The sequence below is a fragment of the Danio rerio genome, chromosome 6 (assembly GCF_049306965.1).
Source record: "Danio rerio strain Tuebingen ecotype United States chromosome 6, GRCz12tu, whole genome shotgun sequence".
Lineage (NCBI taxonomy): Eukaryota > Metazoa > Chordata > Actinopteri > Cypriniformes > Danionidae > Danio > Danio rerio.
Genome location: NC_133181.1, coordinates 55,248,438 through 55,272,591, shown reverse-complemented (window position 1 = coordinate 55,272,591; position 24,154 = coordinate 55,248,438). Strand labels below are relative to the sequence as shown.

Below are 24,154 nucleotides of genomic sequence, written 5' to 3'. Positions count from 1 at the left end.
ATTTCATCTATTTGTCATCTAATTACAAAAGATAATTGAAGTTGGAGGTATTTAGACACAATTCTGACTAAATTAATTTTGCTTTGTTTTTTTCGAGACAGTATATATTACATTACCTGTATTTTAACATTTAGCTCCTTTTACGCTTTGGCAGAGTTTTTTTTCTCTTTTTCAATGAAAAGTTTTTTTTTACAAATAACTTTTTCTGACAAACATTGAATCATTTCCTCCAAATTGGCCATTTATGTATATTCCTATAGCTGCAAATTAACTCTCAAATAAATGTGCTCAGTCACCAATTATGTCAAACTCTTTTGATCGAAACTCATATTGTATACATGTAATTTACGTGTGTGAAATGGAAAAGGCGTTTTGACTTTTGACTTGTCGCTTGGCCCGGCAGCACATTTCCATCACGTGTGTGAAGTTGCCTGTAGTTTTTATTTTTAAAAAGCCTGTATGTTGGTGCAACATGATTTTGAATGAGAAGTGAATAGGGTCACGGTGTAGCATGGATTTTGGCTGCAGGTTCGTTCAGGACTGAAGACATTTGACCCCTCAGGCCTGGCAGCGGCCTTCGAATGGCACTGTAGAAAAGTGACCTCATTTTCCATCACAGTGTCTCATTCATTTGTGCATTTGCTGGTTCTCCAGCACAGCAAATTAGCTGTGATCACACATGCATAATAAACAGCACAAACTTTCAAATTCAGTTACTTTCGTTTAATTTAATTGAGCAGATGCACATTTATTAGTTTGTTCTGTTCATTTTTACACAAATTTGAGGAATATTTTGTTCTGTGATATTACATATTCAAATGTGTAAATATTGTTAAGGTTATTGCATTATTACATCATTGTATAGTTATTTAAAATGGATATTTCATTCCATGAATCTCAGTGTATTGTCAGACCATTGAAAGTCAGTGAAAAAACTCGAAAACGTAACCACTGTAAATCGTATTCTCTTACTAAGAAAATTGCTCACGGCTCTGCCACAGCACGCTCGCTCGCCAGGTAAACTGACTAATTTTGTATTAAGTTACTGTAATTTGTCAATCATATAATACCTTAAATAACAATCAAGTTGTTAATTTCCAGATATTGTTTGTAATTTTACAGAGTTTTGAATGCAATTTATAAAATAGGCTGGGAAATACTGTAAAATTCAAAATTATACTTGTAAATTTTACAGCAACTCCGTGTATTAAAAAACAACAACTGTAATTTTATTTTATTTTAACAGTATAGCATCTAAAATAAATGTCTGCTCAATTATAGATATTGTTTTAATTTTACAGTTTTTAATCTAAAACTGGTAAATACTGTAAAAATTATACTGTAATTTCCTGTATAAAAACTGAAAATATTTTAAACAGCATTTTATCTGTTAAGCTGTTCATTTACAGATATTGCTTGTAATTTTACAGGATTTTAATATGATTTGAAATAAGAGATAATGACTGTAAAATAAGAACTTTCTGAATTTCTGTGGATATGTTTTTTTGAATGAATGAATGAACTTATTTATTTAACAGGTACAATGCACAAAATTTACCTTAACCTCTGAGGAAAGATGCATTGTGCCAGGTTGTAGCAGAATTGCTAATTTCCACCTGCAGTCCCTGGACAAGAGTATCCAATTAGTTAAAATATCCGTTTAAAACTTTCAAGCATAATCACATATAAACTAAAACACTGACAATTAAAAAAACATCTTACTCAGTGTGTACAAGTTTGATTTGGCAAAAACCACCTCCTAGTCAGACGTGAAAACATCTTGTAATTTGTACATGTGATTATTTCTGTTGGGAGAGATTTCCATAGATTTGAGGCTTTATAAATAAAAGAGGATTGACAAAAAGAGGTCAATAGGGACAATACATTCCCCTTTTACTATTGAACGTGTCATTCGCAATGTTTTCTCTAATTTGGAATTTTGGAGAAAAAAAAATGAACAATGGAGCAAATGGAAGATGGAGTTGATTTATCTAGTTTTTTTTTACACTTATCAAAATATATTCCACAAAACAAAACAAATGAAACTGGTTTGGGCTTACATGACTAAGTAAATGACAACAGAATTGTCATTTTTTAGTGAATGATGCCTTTAAGTGACTACATGAGGAAGTGATAAAAGACTAACCCTGCACATTAGCAGCTTGTACTCAACTCTGTGAAGACGGGCACATGTGCACACACTTTGACCCAATGTGGAAGTCTGTTTTCACAGGTCAGAAGTGAGGAGGTATTTCCCTTTGTGCCCGAACACCTTATTTTTTAAACTGAGTGTAATCAGCGCGTCTGGCCAGCCCGTAACAGGCTGGTCCTGTTGTATTGGGATACAGTTACAACGCTGGAAATGGAAAAAGACCCCCACTCGCTCAATCCTCACTACGCTTAAGTTACTTCGCCTAATTGTGCTAAAATACTCGTCATTTGTGCCAGTTTAGACCAGCCCTCCTTGAACTTTACTTTTACACACACTATTGAGTGTGTTGGGTCATGTGTGTGTGATTTTTGGGGAGTTTTTCTAAGCTGTAGAAATAACAGTGAAGTGAGATATGACACTAATTTGGTGGTGGAGCAGCAAGATTTTGCTTCTCTAGCAGTTTTCGGTCGCTAGGCCTGATTAGTGTGACGGATTAAATATCCCGGCCTGGTTTAACCAACCTGCGTCACAGTATGGGAAAAGGAGGACGAAGGAACTAAGATGGATAAATGGGACAGGAGATCAGGGTGGACACTGGGAGGGAGAAATTAAAGACAAGAAGAAAGTAAAGGGAGAAAGGAAACATAGTAAAGTGCTAACACTGGGGTATTGCAAGCGTGCAGTGCTCTTTGCACCTACTTAAAAGGTTATGTGATGAATACAGAGACCCTTGTTTGTGGGACCCCAGTGGCCATGACTGTTAGAGCTTTGGCAATGTTTTTCAAGAAATCAATTTTGCATTAATTCTGAGATTTTTAATATTCATCGCTATTCTCTCTTGGATCAGAGCTTAGTTTTTAACAGCAGCTGGCGCTCTTGCCTACTCTATAACAGCAGGTGGCGCTGTAGGATGCTTTTTAACAGTAGACAGGCACTCTAGCCTTGTTTTTTTTAATAGCAGATGTCGCTCTAGGATGGTTTTTAACAGCAGATGGCACTCTAGAGTAGATTTAACAGCAGATGGCGCTCTAGGCTAGTTTTTAATATTTATTTATTTTATACAGCTGATGGTGCTCTGGGGTACTTTTTTTTACAGCAGAAGGTGCTCTAGGTTAGTTTTTAATGACAGATGGCACTCTAGGCTAGTTTTTAACAGCAAATTGTGCTCTAGGCCAGTGGTTCTCAACTGGTTTGGCCATGGGACCCACATTTTTACATGGTCATTAACCCGCGGTCCAAATTTTTAGGACTGTAATATAATTTTAGTAATAATAATGCATTTGTATTTATTTATTAACATACACAAGTAGTGACAGATAAATCATAAGAAAATCTCTTAGACTTACAAATACACAATATTTTATTATTGTCATTTAACAAAATGTCTCAAATTATAGAAATATTACAAAGTAAAAACGACAAATGTTTGGTTTCTAAAAGTGCTCTTGTGAGAGCACATCACTACTTATGACACACTGTGGTTTTAAGCCTTTTTTTGTCATCAATATGTGTAAATCCATTATTTACATATTCGTGGTCTTACTCGTGCTTTGACATATTTGTTGCTATATTTAAATAAAATTTTATATGTCAAACGGTACAGTTGTCGCTCGTGCATTTCAAAATAAAAGTCTAATTTAAGCAAAATAGGTTGAAAATGAAACATTTGTTGTTGTTTTTTGACCACACACTCTGCGACCCACTAAAAATGGGTCGCGAGCCACCAGTTGAGAAACACTGCTCTAAGCTAGTTTTTAACAGCAGATGGTGCTCTAGGCCAGTTTTTAACAGCAAGTGGGGCTCTGGGCTAGATTTTTTACAGCAGGTGGTGCTCTAGGCTAGTTTTTAACAACAGGTGGTGCTTGAGGCTAGTTTTTAACAGCAGGTGGGGCTCTGGGCTAGATTTTAACAGCAGGTGGTGCTCTAGGCTAGTTTTTAACAGCAGGTGGGGCTCTGGGCTAGATTTTAACAGCAGGTGGTGCTCTAGGCTAGTTTTTAACAGCAGATGGTGCTCTAGGCTAGTTTTTAACAGCAGGTAGGGCTCAGGGCTAGATTTTAACAGCAGGTGGTGCTCTAGGCTAGTTTTTAACAGCAGGTGGGGCTCTGGGCTAGATTTTAACAGCAGGTGGTGCTCTAGGCTAGATTTTAACAGCAGATGGTGCTCTAGGCTAGTTTTTAACAGCAGATGGTGCTCTAGGCTAGTTTTTAACAGCAGGTAGGGCTCTGGGCTAGATTTTAACTGCAGGTGGCGCTCTGGGCTAGATTTTAACAGCTAATTGTGCTGCATTTTGGGTAAATTAAATTTTTTTTTTATAATTGATTAACTATGGCTGCGTCCAAAATCGCATACTTCCATACTTTATAGTACGGTAAAAACAGTATGCGAGCCGAGTAGTATATCCGAATTCATATTTTTCGAAAAACAGCATGCAAAAAGTACCTGGATGACAACATACTACCGGCGACGTTCTGAAGTGTGCATCTGATGGACACTACTATCCCATGATTAGGCATGGGTTGGTATAAGATTCTGATGGTATTATAACATTGGATAAAAATATCACGCTTTCACGGTATCACAATATTGTGATTGCTGCTCCAAAATGTATTCTTTTAAAATTTCTGGGTAAAAAACAGCAACAAAAAATTCCTCTTTGAAAACAATATATCTTATTTTTTGAAAGCTTTATAATATTTACTAGTAGTAAAAATGTCAGGCTAAATAATTACAATGAATCATTGACTTCTGCTGTTCTCATTAGTTACAAAAACACAGATTTCTTTACAATTTAAAATGGCATCTTTGGATTTTTTTTACTGCTTAAGATACTGTTGTCCTTTTAAAAATGTAGATAAAAAATGTTACACATACCTTAGGAACGGTATTACAAAAAAATGTGCCGGTTTTAAAACCTTGACTTTTCTAAACCGCGGTATGCCTTGAAAACGGTTATCGTCCTATGCCTACCCATGATGCACCATGAGATAATTCATGAATGGGAGTGAAGCGATACAACTAACGTGGGTTGGTCACATGATAATGACAAATGGTGTATATAGAATGTCCAAATTCCATTCATATTATTCACATTCATAATATACAGAATGTACACTTTCTAATGGTTGGTATAGTAAATTCAAATGTAGTACTGACTCTAGTAGTAGGCGATTTCGGACACAGCCTATTAATTCATTCGGTTACTGAACTGAATTGAATCAACATTGACGCTATCATTGAACTGAATCAACACTGACATTTATTGAACTGAACCTATTCAACATTGATACTGAATTGAATCAACGCTGACAGTAGTTAAATGGAAATGAATTAACATTAATACAGTTATTGAGCTGAAATGAATCAACATAAGTCGTTCAATAAGAGTCACGTGATTCAATTGATCTGCATCACTTCCAATGTGAATTTCTCTAAATTGACGTCCACATACTTGCGTCAAATGTTTTCAGGCTGTAGCAGGAACACAAAGAGAGTGATCGTGCCGAGGAGATGGGGAGGGTAGAAGAGTTAAAGCACAGCCAGATGAGATTGATTATTTGCAGGTCTGCGTAATTATGCACAGGTGCTTTTCTGCCTGTGTGTACACGAACACACGCACACACACACACACACGCTGCAACCCGACGCGCTCCAAGCATGCAGAAAACCCGACATACAAGACTTCAGCATAAACACAGTTGTTTTGAAAATCTCCCCACCCAAACCTCCCAGGGTTGGTGTCTGTGGTCGCTGTGTGTTTAGTTTCGTTCAGATCCAGTCCTGCTTTAGTTTTTCAGGGTTAAGATTGCTGCATATTCATCCACATGTTGGATATTTACTGCCAAGGACAATTCCAGCTCTGAGATCACAGTTATGGGTTTAATGCTGTTAGGCATGTTAGTTTCACCTGTTGGTGACTCAACGATGCTTTACAACTTAAAAAAAAGTCACGGTGAAAGATCTTTACTGGCTTTTTATTCATTCATTCATTTTCCTTTGTCTTAGTCTCTTATTTATCAGCAGTCGCCACAGTGGAATTAACCGCCAACTATTTCAGCATATGTTTTATGCAGTAGATGCCCTTCCAGCTGCAACCCAGTACTGGGAAACACCCATACACTCCCACATTCACTCATACACTACGGCCAATTTTAGTCCATCAAATTCACCTATAGCGCACGTCTTTGGATTTGTGGGGGAAACCGGAGCACCTGAAGGAAATCGACGCCAATATGGGGAGAACATGCAAACCACACAGAAATGCCAACTGGCCCAGCCGGGACTCGAACCAGCGATTTTCTTGCTGTGAGGTCACAGTGCTAACCACTAAGCCACTGTGGTACCCTTTTTTTAGTTTTTTTTTACTCAGTTTAATTTGATTGTACTTTTTGACCCTTTGTTGATGGGCAGGTTGGTGTGATAAATTGTTTTACTTCATTGCTCAACTTTTCTTTTTAAGCAGATCAGTGATGCTTTACAAATTAAAATTTATAGTGGAAGAATTTAGTGTAGTGTCATTATAGTTTCAATTTCTGGTCATAAAATGGTCTGGTGTAGTAATTTATTTACTTATTTATGTATTAGTTTTATTTATTTGTGTGTGTGTGAGTGTGTGTGGTTTATTGGCAAATACTAATATTATGAAATCAATGTGAGTTTTAATATGTGACCACAAAATCAGTTATAATAATTTTTTTGAAATTGAGATTTATGCATTACCCAACAAAATTAGCTATCTATCGATGTATTGTTTGTTAGAATAGAAAAATATTCACATTAGTATATGTGAGGGGGCAAACTTTTCAAAATGGGTGGTGACTATGGTGGCCATTTTGAAGTCGGCCATCTTGGATCCAATTTTTGTTTTTTTCAAAAGGAAGAGGGTCATTTGACACATCAAACTTATTGGGAATTTAACAAGAAATAATTAGTAACTATTTTTTCTTAAGTTATTTACAGGTTTCAGACCACTTATAAAATGTGTTCAATGTGCTGCCCATTGTGTTGGATTGTCAATGCAACCCTCTTCTCCCTCTCTTCACACACTGATTGCAACACCGCTGGAGAAATGCCAGCACAGTCTTCCAGTATCCGTAGTTTCAGGTGCTGCACATCTTGTAACTTCACACCATAGACAATTGCCTTCAGATGACCCCAAAGATAAGTCTAAGGGAGTCAGATTGGGAGACCTTGGGGGCCATTCAACTGGCCCACGATGACCAATCCATTTTTAAGGAAACTGTTCATGTAGAAATGCTCGAACCTGACACCCATAACGTGGTGGTGCATCATCTTGCTGGAAAAACTTGGAGAACTTGCCAGCGTCAGTGCATAAAGAGGGAAACACATCATTATGTAGCAATTTCAAATATCCAGTGGCCTTGTGGTTTCCATTGATGAACAATGGCCCCACTATCTTTGGAAAAAAAAAAAAGTTGGATCCAAGATGGCCGGCTTTAAAATGGCCACCACCCATTTTGAAAAGTTTGCCCTCTCACATATACTAATGCGCCACAAACAGGACATTGATTTCACCAACCATTCCCATTTTATTAAGGTATATCCATATAAATGGCCCACCCTGTATTTAAATATGAGGAATCTGAGGGTGCAAAAAAATCAAGAACATTTTGAGGGAATTCTTTTTAAGTTAAACAAATTATTAGCAATATACATTACTAATGAAAGGTTTTGATATTGACAGTAGGTAATTTAAAAATATCTTCGTGGAACATGATCCTTGTTTAATATTCTGATGCTTTTTGGCATAAAAAAAACTATAATTATGACTCATACAATATATTTTCATTAATTTACAGTGCTTAGCATAATTGAGTACACCCCTTTTTGAAAATGAATATTTTTCTCCATTTCTCAGTAAATATATGCAATGTATTTTGGTGCATTTCAACAAACAGATTTAATAAACAGATATATTTGTTTCAATAATATTTTAGTCACCAAACATATTTAGAAATTGAAAGACTGTTAAATTATACAAATAAATTCAAGCAAAATACTGTATTGCAAAAAATAATAATAATAATAATTACAACCTACAAAATTGCAACAAATTTTTCTTCTTTTTTTAAATACTTTTTTAAACTTGTATTTCATATTTTTTTATAATATATAAATTTGGCTCTACTAGTTTTTGGAGCTTTATCATAAGTTGTTTTGTTTGATAAGCTCCAGATTTGGCTTCAGTACTGACTAATCTAATGTTTATGCACAAATAAAATTATTATTAAAAAAAATTAAAAATCCTATTAAAAATATAAATTTAAAAGACAGATTTGTGAGAGGTGTACTAATATATGCTGAGCACTGTAGTCTTGTCAATAAAGACTAATATGTGGTCACAAATATGATTGATTTCCTTTATTTTGATTACTAACTAGGTAATTTTCATGGGTTAATTTTATTTTATTATTTTGTTTGACTTCAATTATATAGTTTTATGATTTTTGTTTAGCATATTTACCTTTATTTGTATTTTTACTTGCATTTCATTTAACTTGTTAGTATTTTATATGATTATATATTAATATTTTTATTATTTTCTCAATAGGATTAATTCATTGTCTTTTTGCAGATTGATGCTCATCAGAGGAAGGAGAGCATGAAGGTGATGACTGAGACGTTCTATGCTGCACTTTTTGGATATGATGAGGTAAGCAGTTAAAGTCCGCTCTGACCAATAAAAGAACCCATTTCACTGGTGTTTCTTTCATTTTCCAATTTGCGATTACATTTTACTGGAGTGAAAAGTGAGATCCCATGACATTCTACAAGCCTATGTAAAACAAAAAAGCCTATGCTGTCCTTGGTGCGATCTTCTTGAACTTAGAGCGAATAGAAAAATGATAGGCTACATGACAAGGTTATTTATTATGTTAACTGAAACATGTTTGTGTTTGTTGATTTTATATAAATTAATGTATATTGCAGTATTCCTCTCACAGAAGTACTGCAGGTAAAATTAGACTATAATCCTCTGTTGTTAAGGCTGTTGTTTGTGCATGTAAAAATAAATCCCTCAAAATGGGTTTTCTCATTTAGATTACTTTGTAATATTCGTTACAATTATATAAATATTTGTTTTGTATTTATAGGTTTTTTATAGATTTATAGACCCCCCAATACATGAACATTAATCATCAAATTATTAAAGATATTACCTTCGAGGGACTGCTGGAAGAGTGTTGTTTTATTGGAATGTTTGATACTGCATGGCGAATTGGATAAAAAAAAAAACACCAAATTTTTCGGTAACTTGGATGCACTCGATAGGTAGCTTCAGAAATCTGTGTGTGTATACACTATCCTGTCACAAAATGCAGTGAAAATCCTACACTAAGGTAATTTGTTTGATTGCGGTGTTTACATGTTTACACTCGGAGAACAGCATTTGCAGCGGATCTTTCAGTCCATAATATTGTAGTGACATTAACGTACTGTAAACTTAGTAACTAAATCATTTTAACTAAGGTCTGTCTTTAAACAATGAAAGAGTACTGCTGACGATACAAACTAACTTTGCCATCTGAATAAACAAACAAAGACACTGATCACACACTTACCAAATCTGTAGACACAGGACAGTCAACACCAACTGGAACCGCGTCTTTATTAAAAGGAGACAAGCGGCAAATTCGGATTTCATAAAGCTCTTGAGTAAAAAATGTTCCGTACAAACGTATTTCTGTCACGTGCATTATATTCTACATGAGTCCAGCTGCGCTCTCATAGCAGGAAATGAAAACATAACCTTCATTGCAGCACATTTATAAATGCAACACTGATGACCTGTGTCTCCAAACAATTCTTCTTCTTCCACTTGTTTTGGCAAACAACGCAGCATCTCCATGCCATCTGAACACTGTAACAGGTAAAGTTACAAGTCTTCGAAGCTGTCATGCATATTACTGAAGTTAAGCCACATACATAATAGAGCGTGCTGATTGGTTTGAACCTAGTGTTTCTCATGAATGAATGCTGCACACTCAGAGATGTCCCGATGCACTCGCAGGTAAAGACATTCACTCTCCACACTGGAATGCACACAAGGATCTAATCGGCGTGAAGCAGCTTCAAAAATTTGTTTCAAACCGGAAGAACGAATTTGCTCGAAATAACGCAAAAACAACCAGTTTTCACTTAATAGTGTCCTAATAGTGTTTATTGCTGCGTGGGACACATATATGACTGTCAACAGCTCAAAAAAATGTTTTTGGTGTTTCGTGACCCTTTAAGAATTGGGGTCCTGTGTGTTTTATAGTCTACATCAGTGGTCCCCAACCACCGGGCCGCGGACCGGTACCGGTCCGTGGAACAATTGGTACCGGGCCACATAAGAAATCATAAATTATTTCTGTAGAAAATATTCCCCCCGAGACTTGGTTTCTTCCACTCACCCTCGCCATCTCATGTGAAATGGACTATGCCAAAATCCACCACGGAGCGAAACTACGATAGAATATAGCTAAGTGGTGGTTGTTGATAGTTTAAAGTTATAAAACAGGTATTATAGAGTCCAAATTAGCAGAGCATTTAAGGATTGTGCATATATGTGTGGGTGCATCGCTAAGTACCCGAAATCATTGCAATATGTATCTATATGGAGTTTCACATAATCATACTCATTAGGGCTGTAACATGCCAATGCATACGTTTAATTTGGCTATACGGTTGTATTATTGTTAATATGTTCGTCAGTTAAAATGTTTGGCACAGATGTAATGTATTTGATGCATATAAACCTTGATTGAAACATAATCAGACCGCGATAATGCAACTAGCGCATGCGCACTGAGTTGTTCATGATTAACCTGGATGCACGAGCGATGTAGGTGTTCACGTGAAGCACCCCCGCCCCCCCCTAGCCCACGGCCCACACCGGTCCGTTGTAAAATTGACAACCATTGACCGAGCCGCGGTGATAAAAAGGTTGGTGACCACTGGTCTACATCATTGTGGCAAGGGACTCTCAAAATCAAAGCGACACCCCCTGAAACCTCCCCCCGTTTGAAAATAAAGTAGGCTCCCCCAAAGGTAACGTTACAGATTAAACACTGCTTATGCTTATGACAAACATTGATTTATTTAGACATATCACCATGTAAAACCAAACCAAGATGGAATCACAACACTGTAACTATTTAAACGTCTGATTTGGAATATTTTAATCATATTTAGTAAAATTGTACAATACTTAATGCATATACTAACATGACGAACACTGAACAATACATTTATTTCAGTTTGTATTAATCTTTGTTAACATTAGTAATTGATAATAAAGTAATTCATTGTTCGTTTTAACTCATTTGCTTGCATTAGAAATTGTTTAATTGTAATTAATAAATGCAGAACAAGTATTGTTCATTGTTTGTCCAGGTTAATAAATATAATGGAAAAACTGCTGGTTTCCACACAATCGATTTGTGTTGGGATGACATAAAGGAATTAAGTAAACTAAAAGAGATTTTGCCAAATTAAATGGATCTCATAAAACCACATGCAAAAAAAACTCAAGAATTGTGTTGTTTAGCTCATTTCAAATAAGTAGTTTGAGCAAACAGCAAACATAATTTTACAAGAGTACATTAACTAACATTACCATGCCCTGTTTTATAAAGAGCTTGCCTGTATTATGACCTAGACATAAACATAATGCTGCAGACAATTTAACTGTCACTCAAGAGCTTTTGAGCAAACAGTCAGGTTTAGTGTTCCTGTAAATGTGTGTTTTAGGGAATCCTCTCAGACGATTGCGTTCTTGCGGCGGCGATCTGGAGGAACATTTTCAACAGACAGTGTGAAGATCCCAGACAGCTGGAGATGATGGTCGAATATGTCCGCAAACAGGTCAGTGTGTGTATGTGTGTTAGCAGACGTTTGTGAATGTGTGGATACTCAGAGGCCAGTTCTGTACTTTTGTGCAAACAGAGACGTGTATATGTGTGTGTGTATGTGTATGCATTTGTATATTCAGCATTGGAGTGCTGCACATCACCCGCTCTGTCAATCAGATCACCTGCCGCTGTGTTTAACAAGCAGACGCATCCATCTCCATCCCATAATGTGACATTGATATTTGCAGGTCAGCGTTTATTGTGTTGGTAAAGAGATTTTTCTTCTTTTTCGACAAGTGTTATCAAAAAATAAAGCCCTCCGTATTAGGATAGCTTCTCATATCCCGATAACACGATGGTGTATCATTACTGAGAGTTCCAGCAATTAATTGTTTATATATACTGTTATAAATAATTAGCCCTCCTGTGCATTTTTTTTTCTTTTCCAAAAATTTTCCAAATGATGTTTAACAGAGCAAGAAATTTTTCACAGTATTTCCTATAATATTTTTACATTAGTAAGTAAGTAAAGGTTTACTGATAAAGCACATTTCACAGACATTAAGGCCCAATTCTACCTCTTAGCCCTTCCCCTTGCTTCTTTTTGCGTGTTCACTTGAACGTTTCGAAGTGTCCCACTTATCTTTATCTTGAATGTGTAGGACAAAGGGGAAGGGATAGATATCCCTCGAAACTGAGATTTTTCAGGACCACACTAGAAATCAAGGAAATTTCCCAGAATACACCAGCTACAACGGCAACATGGCTGCACACAGGTGCACACAAGTCAGGAGATGCACAAACTTGTCAAAATTACAAATTTTTGCAACAAACAGGCATATTTTAATACATTTATGACAGCGTTCGTGTTTTGCTGTCATGCTTTTAAAAAAAAACGGCAAATTTTGCTGTCTATAATCCATAATAATAACTTCTGTATAGTAGTCGCACAAACCCTCTTGAGAGATTCCAGAGCCTTGGGCCACAACACAGAAAGCACGGTCACCTTTACTCTTAAGTCATGTTCTGGGAATTTGCCAGAAGACCTCAGAGACCAGCCATCGAAGTGACCATGTAAAAGATCTTGAATATAAAGGGGAGCCTGACCAAGCAAAGCTCATATGCAATTACATTTACATTTTACATACATTTAACCAGAAGACGCTTTACAAGGTTCAGTGTGTTTTTGTTCATTTATAAATATACACCTTATACAGATATATCATATTTTTATCTTATATGAAAATTCTCAAACGCTGGTTGTTGGGACCAAATTGGCCTTCTATTTATTTTATTTTATTATATTTTTTATTGAGTTCTTGTGCCCAAGTAGAGAATATTCAACTTTTCTGGTCGCTTTAGCACCAGATGCAGATCTATAATATTTTTAAATGATGTACATAATTGTAGTTTTCAAAGGCTGGTCATTGAAACCAAATTAATCTGTTAATGTCTTATAATTTTATATTATTTTTTTATTGTATTGATTTTATTTTATTATTTTTTTTTTTTTTAATTTAAATAATTTTTTCATCTTTTTTTGTTATTTTATATTATTTTATTTTACACCAAGACTTGAGTTTTTGAGCCCAAATTGAGTAGTTTTAGGAAAATGTATTTTTGTTTTTTTTGTTTTTGGGGATTTTGAGATTTATACATTTAACAAGATGATGTTTTACAAGGTTCAGTGTTGTTATGTGCAGTGAACACCTATTTTTTTATATTGTTGGTAAACAGGTGGGAAAAACTTGAGTATCATTAAATTATTTTAATTTAATTTAATTTAATTTACACCAAGACTCAAGTTAATGACCCCAAATAGAGAATATTCAGCTGGTCTGATACATTTTTATATTGAGAATTATACATTTAACGATGGGATTTATACGTAAACCAATAGGTAAAACTTGAGTATCATTATTGTATGTTATATTACACCAAGACTTGAGTTATTGACCTCAAATAGAGAAAAATCAACTGTTCTGTTTTTTTTTAGGAAAAGTTTTAGGAAAGTTTTTTTATTAATACTTTGAGATTTATACATTTAACAAGAAGACGCTTCACATGGCATACAATGAATACATTTTTGTTTTACATTGTTAATCAAGGCTTATGTTCCTGCCCCCTTAAGCCATATTTGTTTTCGATTGTCTACAGAACAAACCATCGTTATACAATGACTTGTCTAACAGCCACAACTTGCCTAGTTAACCTAATTAACCTAGTTAAGCCTTTAAATGTCACTTTAAGCTGAATACTAGTATCTTAAAAAATATCTAGTAAAGTATTATTTGCTGTCATCATGGCAAAGATTAAATAAAGCAGTTATTATTAGACATGAGTTATTAAAACTATTATGTTTAGAAATGTGTTGAGAAAATCTTCTCTCTGTTAAACAGAAATTAGGGGAAAAATACAATAAACCACAATTCATATCAAATTCCACAATATTTGTCAAAAGGAATCACCATGCCTTTTTTTTACCTAATCGTGCAGCCCTTCCTCTGACACTCACATTGAGAAACGCTTATCCTAAACAAGTGCCAGTGCCAAATCCCTTGCCATTCAGGCATTTGTAAAGTTTATACAAATTTCCATACAGTTTTCTTTCTCCACGTCATGTTCATAGACAAGCTTAATCATTGCCGTGAATGCTGGAGAGATTCCTCCAGCGCACACCTTTCCCTCTGGCCAGAGTGGCGTGACAGTGCGCATGTAAACACAAACAGGAACTGCTGAACCGCTAGTGCTGTCACGCCAGTGTGTGTCAGTCGTTTGCGCTACGCTAGCAACAGGCTTTTACGCCAAGACTTGAGTTCTTGACCCCAAATAGAGAAGATTCAGCTGTTCTGGTCGCTTTAGATTTATTAATTCGACAAGGTTCAGTGCTGTTAGCTATTTTCTAATGTTATATTTTCTAATATTTTTATAATATGTGATATAATTATAGTTTTCAACGGCTGGTTGCTGGAACAAAATCAATCTCTTAATGCCTTTTTATTTTGTTTTATTTTACAACAATCCTAGCTGCTGAGTTCTGGGTTAGCTGTAATCTGTGAACTTGGTTAAGAGGGATACAGGGCCGGAGTGGGACTCATTTTTCAGCCCTTGAGTTTCAAGCTTTAGACCGGACCATCTCAGTTCACTACTGACTATATTAAAATAACGTAATTTCCAATTCAGTTTCTAATGATGACACGATCATGTCTTTTTCAAGGAAACAGTATGGGTTAACCTGTCTCATTTGCCCAGTTAGCGCGGTTCATTTGACATATGTGAATCCACCAATCGCGCTCGGATCCGCGCCAAAACAGTCGCTCCGAGATCGCTGGAATGAGGTGGTCTCAGCTCAATTGAAACGAACTCTGGAGCGGATTGATTGTAGTGAGAAAGCAAGCAATCCGAACCCGGTTATATCACAGTTTTTTATGGACATGTAATAGGCATACGGCTATATGAAGAGAGAGGGCGGGAGGTCATTCCAGACATCTCAAGTCTCCCGGAAGTTTCGGGAGTTATCCACAAATGCACAGAGACTCCCGGATGCCCGCAAACGAGTGATAATCTCCCGGTAATCACGCGTCTCCCTCCCGATCTTTCTCACCCCTCCCTACTGCATCCCTCCTCGCTCCTCAGACACGTTGCACGCACCCTGTCAAACACCACCAAACCACCACCACCCGACAGCTGAGTGGGACTCTTTAAATTTACTCAGGCAATGTTCAAACTCAGGTAGGCGGCATCATAACGCAACATGCTGATCACTGGACCACAATGTCGCTGGTGCATTTGGAATAAAAAAAATAAAAATTGCAAAAAAAAAAAAATAAGTACTGTCGTCTGGCGTTGTGATAAGTGGTGGAATTGAACAATATGATTAGACATTAATAAAAGTGAGTGATTGCTCCATATTTTATAAATTTCTTATTTAAATTGTTCTCTATTGGTCTAATGCAATCACCTGTTGTGATTTTTGCAGGCAAGAATTCACCAAGCTTGTAGAGATTTGCGCGGAACTAAATTTTGAATCCCGCTCCTGCCCGCACCCGCCAGGTTTTAGCCCAAACCCGGCTGCTCACGCTTATATTAAGCATTTGTTGTCCCGCTGCCCGCCACGCTCGATCCTGCTAGATCCCGCTGGAAAGAGCGGGGGGAGAACAAAACCAAAAACCACCCAGCTATACAGAATCCAGACAGCCTATAACAAGCTGTCTGTATAAACACACACACACACACACACACACACACATAGCACCAAGCACACACACAGACAAAGCTCTCTCTCTCTCTCTCTCATTCGCGCGCACTAATACACACACAAACACATAAGCACCAAGCACACACACACACTCTCTCTCATTCGTGCGCGCATACACACCCACACACACACACCCACACCCACCTCATTCGCACGTGCGCACATACACACAGCAACAAACAAGCTAAACACAGCATTGCTCTATTTCATTTACACACATACATACGCGTGCCACTCGGGAGTCGGGCGCGATATTGCTAGACAGCCCGCTCCCATCCCAGAATTAAACCCATTACCGATCGCTCCCGCGCTTTATTCGGAAATGTATTCCTGCGCCGCAGAAATCTGGTCGGGTCCCGCGGGAATCCAGACCTCTAGCTTGAACTTTCGAATGCAGTGAAATGCAAAACTTATCACACACGCTTGCGTTTCTGGTCTGTCGCATTCGCATGTCTATGTGCGGTAGTCTATGGAGTGAAAAGTGCAGTGTGATTGCAGCTTTTCAGTAGAAGTAGTTTTACCTACTATTACTAGTTTAATACTATTAACGTCATCTAAATTACGTTTGACAAATATTTGTATACTGGAATGGAGGTTAGATGTATTTACTTCTTTTCTTGGCCAAAAACATGGTCTCACATCATTAGTGCTGTGTGAGCATCATCTATTTTACATAGATTTAAAACAAATTGAAACTAAAGAGGTTGTTGAGTGTTTTATGATATGCTAAAATTTAAAAGTTTGTTGTTTTTCTTATGATTTACCATGTATATTTAGACATTACATAAAAAATGAGGTCATGAAAATTGACTTAAGTCATGGAAAAGTCTTGGAATTTTTGTAGTAAAAGGTGTATGAACCCTGTGTGTAATTTACTAAAAAAAATCATTAACAGTGTACCACTTTGTCTGACTTGCTCAAACAGCGACATAATAGCTCCCTCTTTAATAAATGTGTCAGCTTATTGCCATTTCTGGATCCTGCTCCAAAGTTTATCTATCAGTGCATGATTATCTGGACCAAATCCGCCATCAGCCGCTCTCCATCATTCAGCAGAGCTCAGGATGAGGTCATTACAGGTGCGGGCAGGAATTTATTACAGAGCGAAGCCTTTTTGCGCGAGGTGTGCGTTAGACGGGCCTGCAGGCATTCTGTGGCAAAGAAAAACAACAAATAAGCGTCATCCGAGTGTCAGGGGCCTGCTTAGCCCAGGATGAAGGGAGACGCTGGAGCGAGCGAGAAGGTGAAAGGAAAGAAAACAGTCGCAGGTGCAGCACATGAAGCATGATGACACAGCGCAGAGAGGGACCCTTCCAGTCAATGTGTGTATGTTCGTATGTGTGCACTAGTGCTTGACTGCTTCGTTATTCAGCGCTAATTGCTCTCGACACACACCCGCTAGCTCTGACATCATCGTGTGTGTGTGTTTGAGTTTCTGTTTTTAAACTCATGCTGCATTAAGAATCGTCAACTGGCTCAAATCTGTACAATTTACCATGAATAAATGGAAGGGGTCATTGCCAGAACTTTACTGATAAAAATGCTGAATACTGAGCCGTGAAAGGATTTTCTACATTTTACAGTGAACTACCGTATTTCTTTAATTTATAGTATTATACGTCACTGTATTGAAGTAAGAACATTACACATTTTGCTCTACAGACCAAAACACAACCATAAGCAGATGTGGATGAGAAGGTCACAAATAACTTTTGCCACAAGCAAAGAAACATAACATGGATTCAACAAGCTACTGGAAATATTCCTCAGAGATTTTGGTCCATATTGACATGATACCGTCACGCAGTTGCTGCAGATTTGTCAGCTGCACATCCATGAATCGAATCTCCCGTTTCACCACGTATCAAGGGTACTCTATTGGTTTGAGTTCTGGTGACTGTGGAGGCCATTTGAGTGCAGTGAAATCACTGTCATGTTCAAGAAACCAGTCTGAGATGATTTGCGCTTTATAACATGGTGCATTATCCTGCTGGAAGTAGCCATCAAAAGATGGGTACACTGTGGTCATAAAGGGATGGACATGGTCAGCAACAATCCTTATGTAGGCTGTGGTGTTGACACAATGCTCAATTGGTACTAATGGGCCCAAAAAGTGCTACGAAAATATCCCTCACAACATTACACCACCAGCAGCAGCCTGAACCGTTGATGGATCCATACTTTCATGTTGTTGATGCCAAATTCTGACCCTACCATCTGAATGTCTTAGCAAAAATCGAGACTCATCAGATCAGGGAATGTTTCTCCAATCTTCTGTTGTCCAATTTTGGTGAGCCTGTGCGAATTGTAGCCTCAGTTTCCTGTTCGTAGCTGACAGGAGTATCACCCGGTGTGATCTTCTGCTGCTGTAGCCCATCCACCTCAAGGGTGAACGTGTTGTGCGGTCAGAGATGCTCTTCTCCCTTCTTTGGATGTTGTACTGCTCAACCCAGTCTGGCCATTCTCCTATCACATCAACAAGGCATTTGCGCCCACAGAACTGCCGCTCTCTGGATATTTTCTCTTTTTTCAGACCATTCTCTGTAAACCCTAGAGATGGTTGTGTGTGAAAATCCCAGTAGATCAACAGTTTATGAAATACTCAGACCAGCCCGTCTGGCACCAACAACCATGCCATATTCAAAGTCACTTAAATCAACTTTCTTCCCCATTCTGATGCTCGGTTTGAGCTGCAGCAGATCGTCTTGACATTAGCCCCTTTCACACAGTCATACAGGTAAATATCTGGACAAATTGAAAAAAAAGCGCTGTTCACCCAGATAAGAACATGACGGTATTTTTTTCTGGAAAAGACCGTTCACACATCAATTCCAAAATACCATCTTATCGATCATTTTTTACACAGTTGGCATTAAGAATGAACATATAAACGTTATCTGACTAACATCTAGCAGCTAAATGTGTCTGGAAAAATATTCCAGAAAAATAATAAATTTTATCTTCACGAACAGCGCAGATTTGAATGTGTCTAAATGTTTTGATTGGCTAAACTAGAAGTCCCCCCGTCTCTTTTCGGCAATCTTCCTTCTGCGTTCACACAGCGCAGCATTCTGGTGAATTACTGGTAATATTACAACTTCTCTTCGCGGATTATAGCCGGAACGAATTTACCAGTATTTTCAAAAAGGGCCTATTCACACATACAGACCTTTCCGGAAGATTGCTGGTAATTTTCCAGGAAAGGTCTTTATGTGTGAAAGGGGCTCAGTCTACATGCCTAAATGCATTGAGTTGCTGCCATGTGATTGGCTAATTAGAAATTTGCGTTGACGAGCAGTTGGACAGGTGTTCTTAATAAAGTGGCCTGTAAGTTAAGTAGGCGCTCAGTGTCAACCTGCTAGACACCATCTTGGTAACACATAAAATGAAAGTGTGTGCGTGTTCGTATGAGTGCCCTAATGCTTGGCTGCTCTGTTATTCAACACTAATTGCTCTCGACGCACACCCACTACTCTGACATCATCGTGTGTGTGTTTGAGTTTCTGTTTTTAAACTCTTGCGACATTGAGAATGGTCAACTGGCTCAAATCCATAACAAATTAGGTGAATGAATGGCAGGTGTGGTTGCCAGAACTTTACCAATTTAAAAAAAATATGGTTCAAACCGTATAATACTTTTCTACATTTTACAGTTAACTACCGTATTTCATTAATTTATAGCAGAGATGCCCCAGGCAGGACCTGCTGACCAAAATAACCTTTGATTTGACCCACCATCCCATCTAAAAAGAGAGGGAGAATGATGGGAACGTGACAGATCTTTTGACAGAGATCAATATTTAACAATTTGTTTGTTTTACTGCTAAGCTACAAAAAGCCAACTGAAATTAAATGATTGAATTAAATGTTGTAAATGAATCAGACTTTTAAAATGTAAATACTGTCACTTGACAGATAGAGGACAATGCATAAGATATCTGCGAGCAAATCAAGGTAAAGGCAGGAGCAGCTCAACTATTGTTTTTACATCGAACTCCATTGTGTCAAGGGATTGTTTATGTTTGTACTGTAATAAGTCCATTATTAAATAATACTGCATTAGTTAATATGATTTAAAGCAACATTTTCTAGTATTTTTTTAAATGTTACTGAACCAATTAGGATTACTAATTACTAATTACCCATGGCAAATTTTATATGTATGTTTGGTATATATATTTGGCCCACAGCCCTTAATCAAGTTTGCTTTTTGGCCCTTTATAGAAAAAGTTTGGGCACCCCTGATTTATAGTATTATACATCAACATCAATGTTTTGAGATGCAAACATATGCACATTATCATACCTGTGCTACTACCACCTGTGAACCTCTTTAGCTTTCGTTATGAGTGTCTTTACTGTCAATGTTGATCAATTTAATGCATCAGTGCTGAATAAAATGATTGCAGCTGTCTGGGTCTGTTGTTTTCATAGCTTGGTAATTACTTTGCAGGTCCTGCATTTATTAGCACAGCTGTCTTCATTATAGTCCAGGTTGAATTAGTTTTGCTTCAAACACCAAGAGGTGAATTCGTTGAGGTCTGTCTTTTTAACAGCACTTTTACATAGAAATGATGTGAAATGAGCCTGGATTTGATCAGACTTGGTGTGCGGTTCAGCCTCTTTTCAGTTTAGAGAAATCAGTGTCTTAGGTTTTGTAGGGCTGGTTGCAACACTTTGTGTTTTGTTTTCAAGGTTTTGCATATTAAACTGAATAGAAATGTTTTTTTATTTATTTATTTCTAATTTCACGTTTTATTTGTCACATAAAAAGTCACACATGGTATGATATGCAGTGAAATGCGTACACAACCACTCGTGATATTTGAAATAGTAACAGCCACAAAATAAAATAATAATAATAACAAGTCAAAATTATGTTTATGCAATAGTAAATAAAGCAAAAAAAAATTTTTTTAATTACGGACTTTCAATGTAGAGTAAAAAAAAGTACAAATTATAAAAATATTTAAAAGAGATGTTCAGTGCATGGTACATAAGAGAGGAGGGAGTGTATCCTATGGCTGGTTTCTCAAACCCACTCACCTGTATGGAGTACACTAGAAATACACGTTATACTGTATGCTCGGGTTATGTGCAAATGTCCATGAAAACAAAATATTGCAGGATATAAATATTGATTTATCTGGGAAAAATTCTGAAAATCTAAATGTTGCTTGAAGATCTCTCCGAATTGCAAGGTGCAAAAAAATTTTGTATAAAATCAGAATATTTGTTGTTTATGCAAAGTCAACAACGTTAACAATTTCCTGTTTTTTGCTAGTAACTTACTGTAAATCTATTACAGCAAAAATACTGTATTTACATTTACAGCATCATTTATCTTATATATTTATATATATATTTTTACTGTAAAAGATAGTGATTTTCACAATGCAACTTTAAAATACAGTAAATACAGTTTATATTACAGTTAAAAACTGTTATTTACAAAAATCATTAACAGTGAATATTGGATGGGGAAAAAATATAAATTGTGAGATGCAAACAAGAAATTGTGTATAAAATCTTTTGGAAAAATTTCAGAATAGACATTAGAAAATGCAGTCAAAATTATAAAAATATAAAAATTGATCCAAACAAACAAATGTGTGTATGTATATAACGTATGTTTTTTTATATTTAAATATATATTATATTATATTAATTATATTATATTTATTATATTTTGGGCCAATTTTTTTCTTTATCAAGTTTTCTTTTTTCCAATAATAATAATTTTCTTTCTTTTTTTAATTCCTCTGTGAAACATGAGCATGTTTTTTAGCAAAGTTTAACACACACACACACACACAAAACTATTAAGAAACCACAAAATCATTCATGAAGAGTAATTATGATAAAAAAAAACATGTAAACATAAAACTTGAAGTAAACAAAAATTGTTAAAGTAAACACTTTATAACTTTGCAAAATATATATGATTAAAATCATGACAGCTTACACCCACAAAAAAAAAAATAAAAAAAAAATATATATATATATATATATATATTTTTTTTTTTTTTTTTTTTTTTGGATTACATTTGTTTTTTAAATTCAGCCCATATTGTTTGCAACCGCTTACCTTAAAAAAAGTTGATCCAATAAAAAGCCAAAAAAAAATCTAATAAAAAGCAATCCTGATTTCCTCCGCTGTTGTTTTGTCCACACAGATGCAGGCCTACTGAATTGTAAATATATATATGGAAATATATATAAAATATATATATATGGAAATATATATATGGATATATATATTTTTTTATTAAAAAATGTATATAAATAGTAAAAAGATTATATCTAAAGTGTTTATTTTTTATATTTAAATATATTTATTCTAATATTATATATTTTGCGCCAAAATTTTTGAATATGATTATGGTTATGAAGTTTAATTGCCATGTGAAACGTGTGCATGCTTTCAGCACACAAAACAATCACATTAAGAAACCACCAAGTCATTTATGAACAGTAATTATACTAGCAGAAAACACAAGTTAGCATATCAAAGTCATCAGCTGTTGGAAAACACTTTATAACACAACAAAATATGATTAAAAACATGACAAATTACCCCACAAAACAGGATTAATTGAATTTACCATTTTTTTAGTGATTGCAAACAGTTTATATGGCTGAATTTATACAAATTAAGTTGAACTAAATTTAAGTTGTTTAAATTCAGCCCATATGAATTGTTTGCAACTTCCCTTTAAGTAAAAAAAAATAGTAAATCCAACTGAGTCATTTTTTTCACTGCACCTCAAAACAGATTAGATTATTGCTCAAAGTATGCTTTCATTATATAGCAGTCCTGATTTCCTCCGTTGTTCTTTTGTCCACACAGATGCAGTTCATCGACGCTCTGGATGGGGAGGATCTGCTGTTAACAGGAGAGGTCAAATGGCGCCCCCTGCTGGAGGAAAACGCACAAAGCATCCTGAAGGTTCCAAGCCCCACCTACAACGACACCGGCCTCTAGAGCCACCAATCAGGACGCAGCACTCACCTCAGTAGCCACACCCACTTCATCTCTGTCTTTTCTCTCCCTCACTTTTTCCTGACTAGTGAGCATCAGCACACTATTGAGAATACAGCACACACACACACACACACACACACACACACACACACATTTATTCTCAGATGTATTGAGAGTATTAAGGAACGGTTTGCACTCTCCTTTTTCTAAATGGATAGAGTATTCTTATATTTATATGTATGTCTTTCCATACGGCAGCGATGTTGCAATATTTCTAGGAATATTTCCTGCTCTCTCACTTGTACCTCTCTCCTCAGTGTTTACGGCGCGACTAGTTGTGTTTTATTTTTATTTTACTCTCAATGTGTTGGAGGAAAATGTTTCGAGTGTGTGAATGTGAGTGTATTTTTTATTTTATTTGTCAGAGTTATCCACCAATAAAAGCGCATCGAGTCTCGAGCTCCTCTGACCTCACAGGCATCTCGTCTGTTTGCCTTTACTTGCAGCCATTTACTACTTTTTTCTTGACTAATTTGGGGAGTTTCTTTGTTTTGCCGGCTGTTTACTATGGAATATCTTGAATATTCATTCATTTCTTTTCGGGTTAGTCTCTTTATTAATCTGGGGTCGCTACAGCGGAATGAACCACCAACTCATTGGGCATACGTTTTACACAGCGGATGCCCATCCAGCTGCATCACTGGGAAACACCCATACACTCCCATTGACACATACACTACGGACAATTTAGTTTACCCAATTCACCTACAGCGCATGTCTTTGGACTTGTGAGGGAAACCGGAGCACCCAGAGGAAAACCACGCCAACAAGGGTAGAACATGCAAACTCCACACAGAAATGCTAACTTACCCAGCCGAGGCTCGAATCAGCAACCTTTTTGTTG

The 24,154-nt window shown here is 36.4% G+C and overlaps 1 protein-coding gene across 1 annotated transcript in view; it reads left to right on the top strand.

The window, feature by feature from the left end:
• The window catches only part of uqcc1 (ubiquinol-cytochrome c reductase complex assembly factor 1), a 45,795-nt gene extending 22,071 nt beyond the window's left edge, over window positions 1-23,724 (top strand). The window contains 3 exon segments of the mRNA NM_001076755.1: window positions 8,746-8,823; window positions 11,907-12,020; window positions 23,116-23,724. Of these exon segments, the coding sequence (NP_001070223.1) occupies window positions 8,746-8,823; window positions 11,907-12,020; window positions 23,116-23,250 (327 nt within the window). The 3' untranslated portion in view covers window positions 23,251-23,724.
• The last annotated feature ends 430 nt before the right edge of the window (window positions 23,725-24,154 follow it).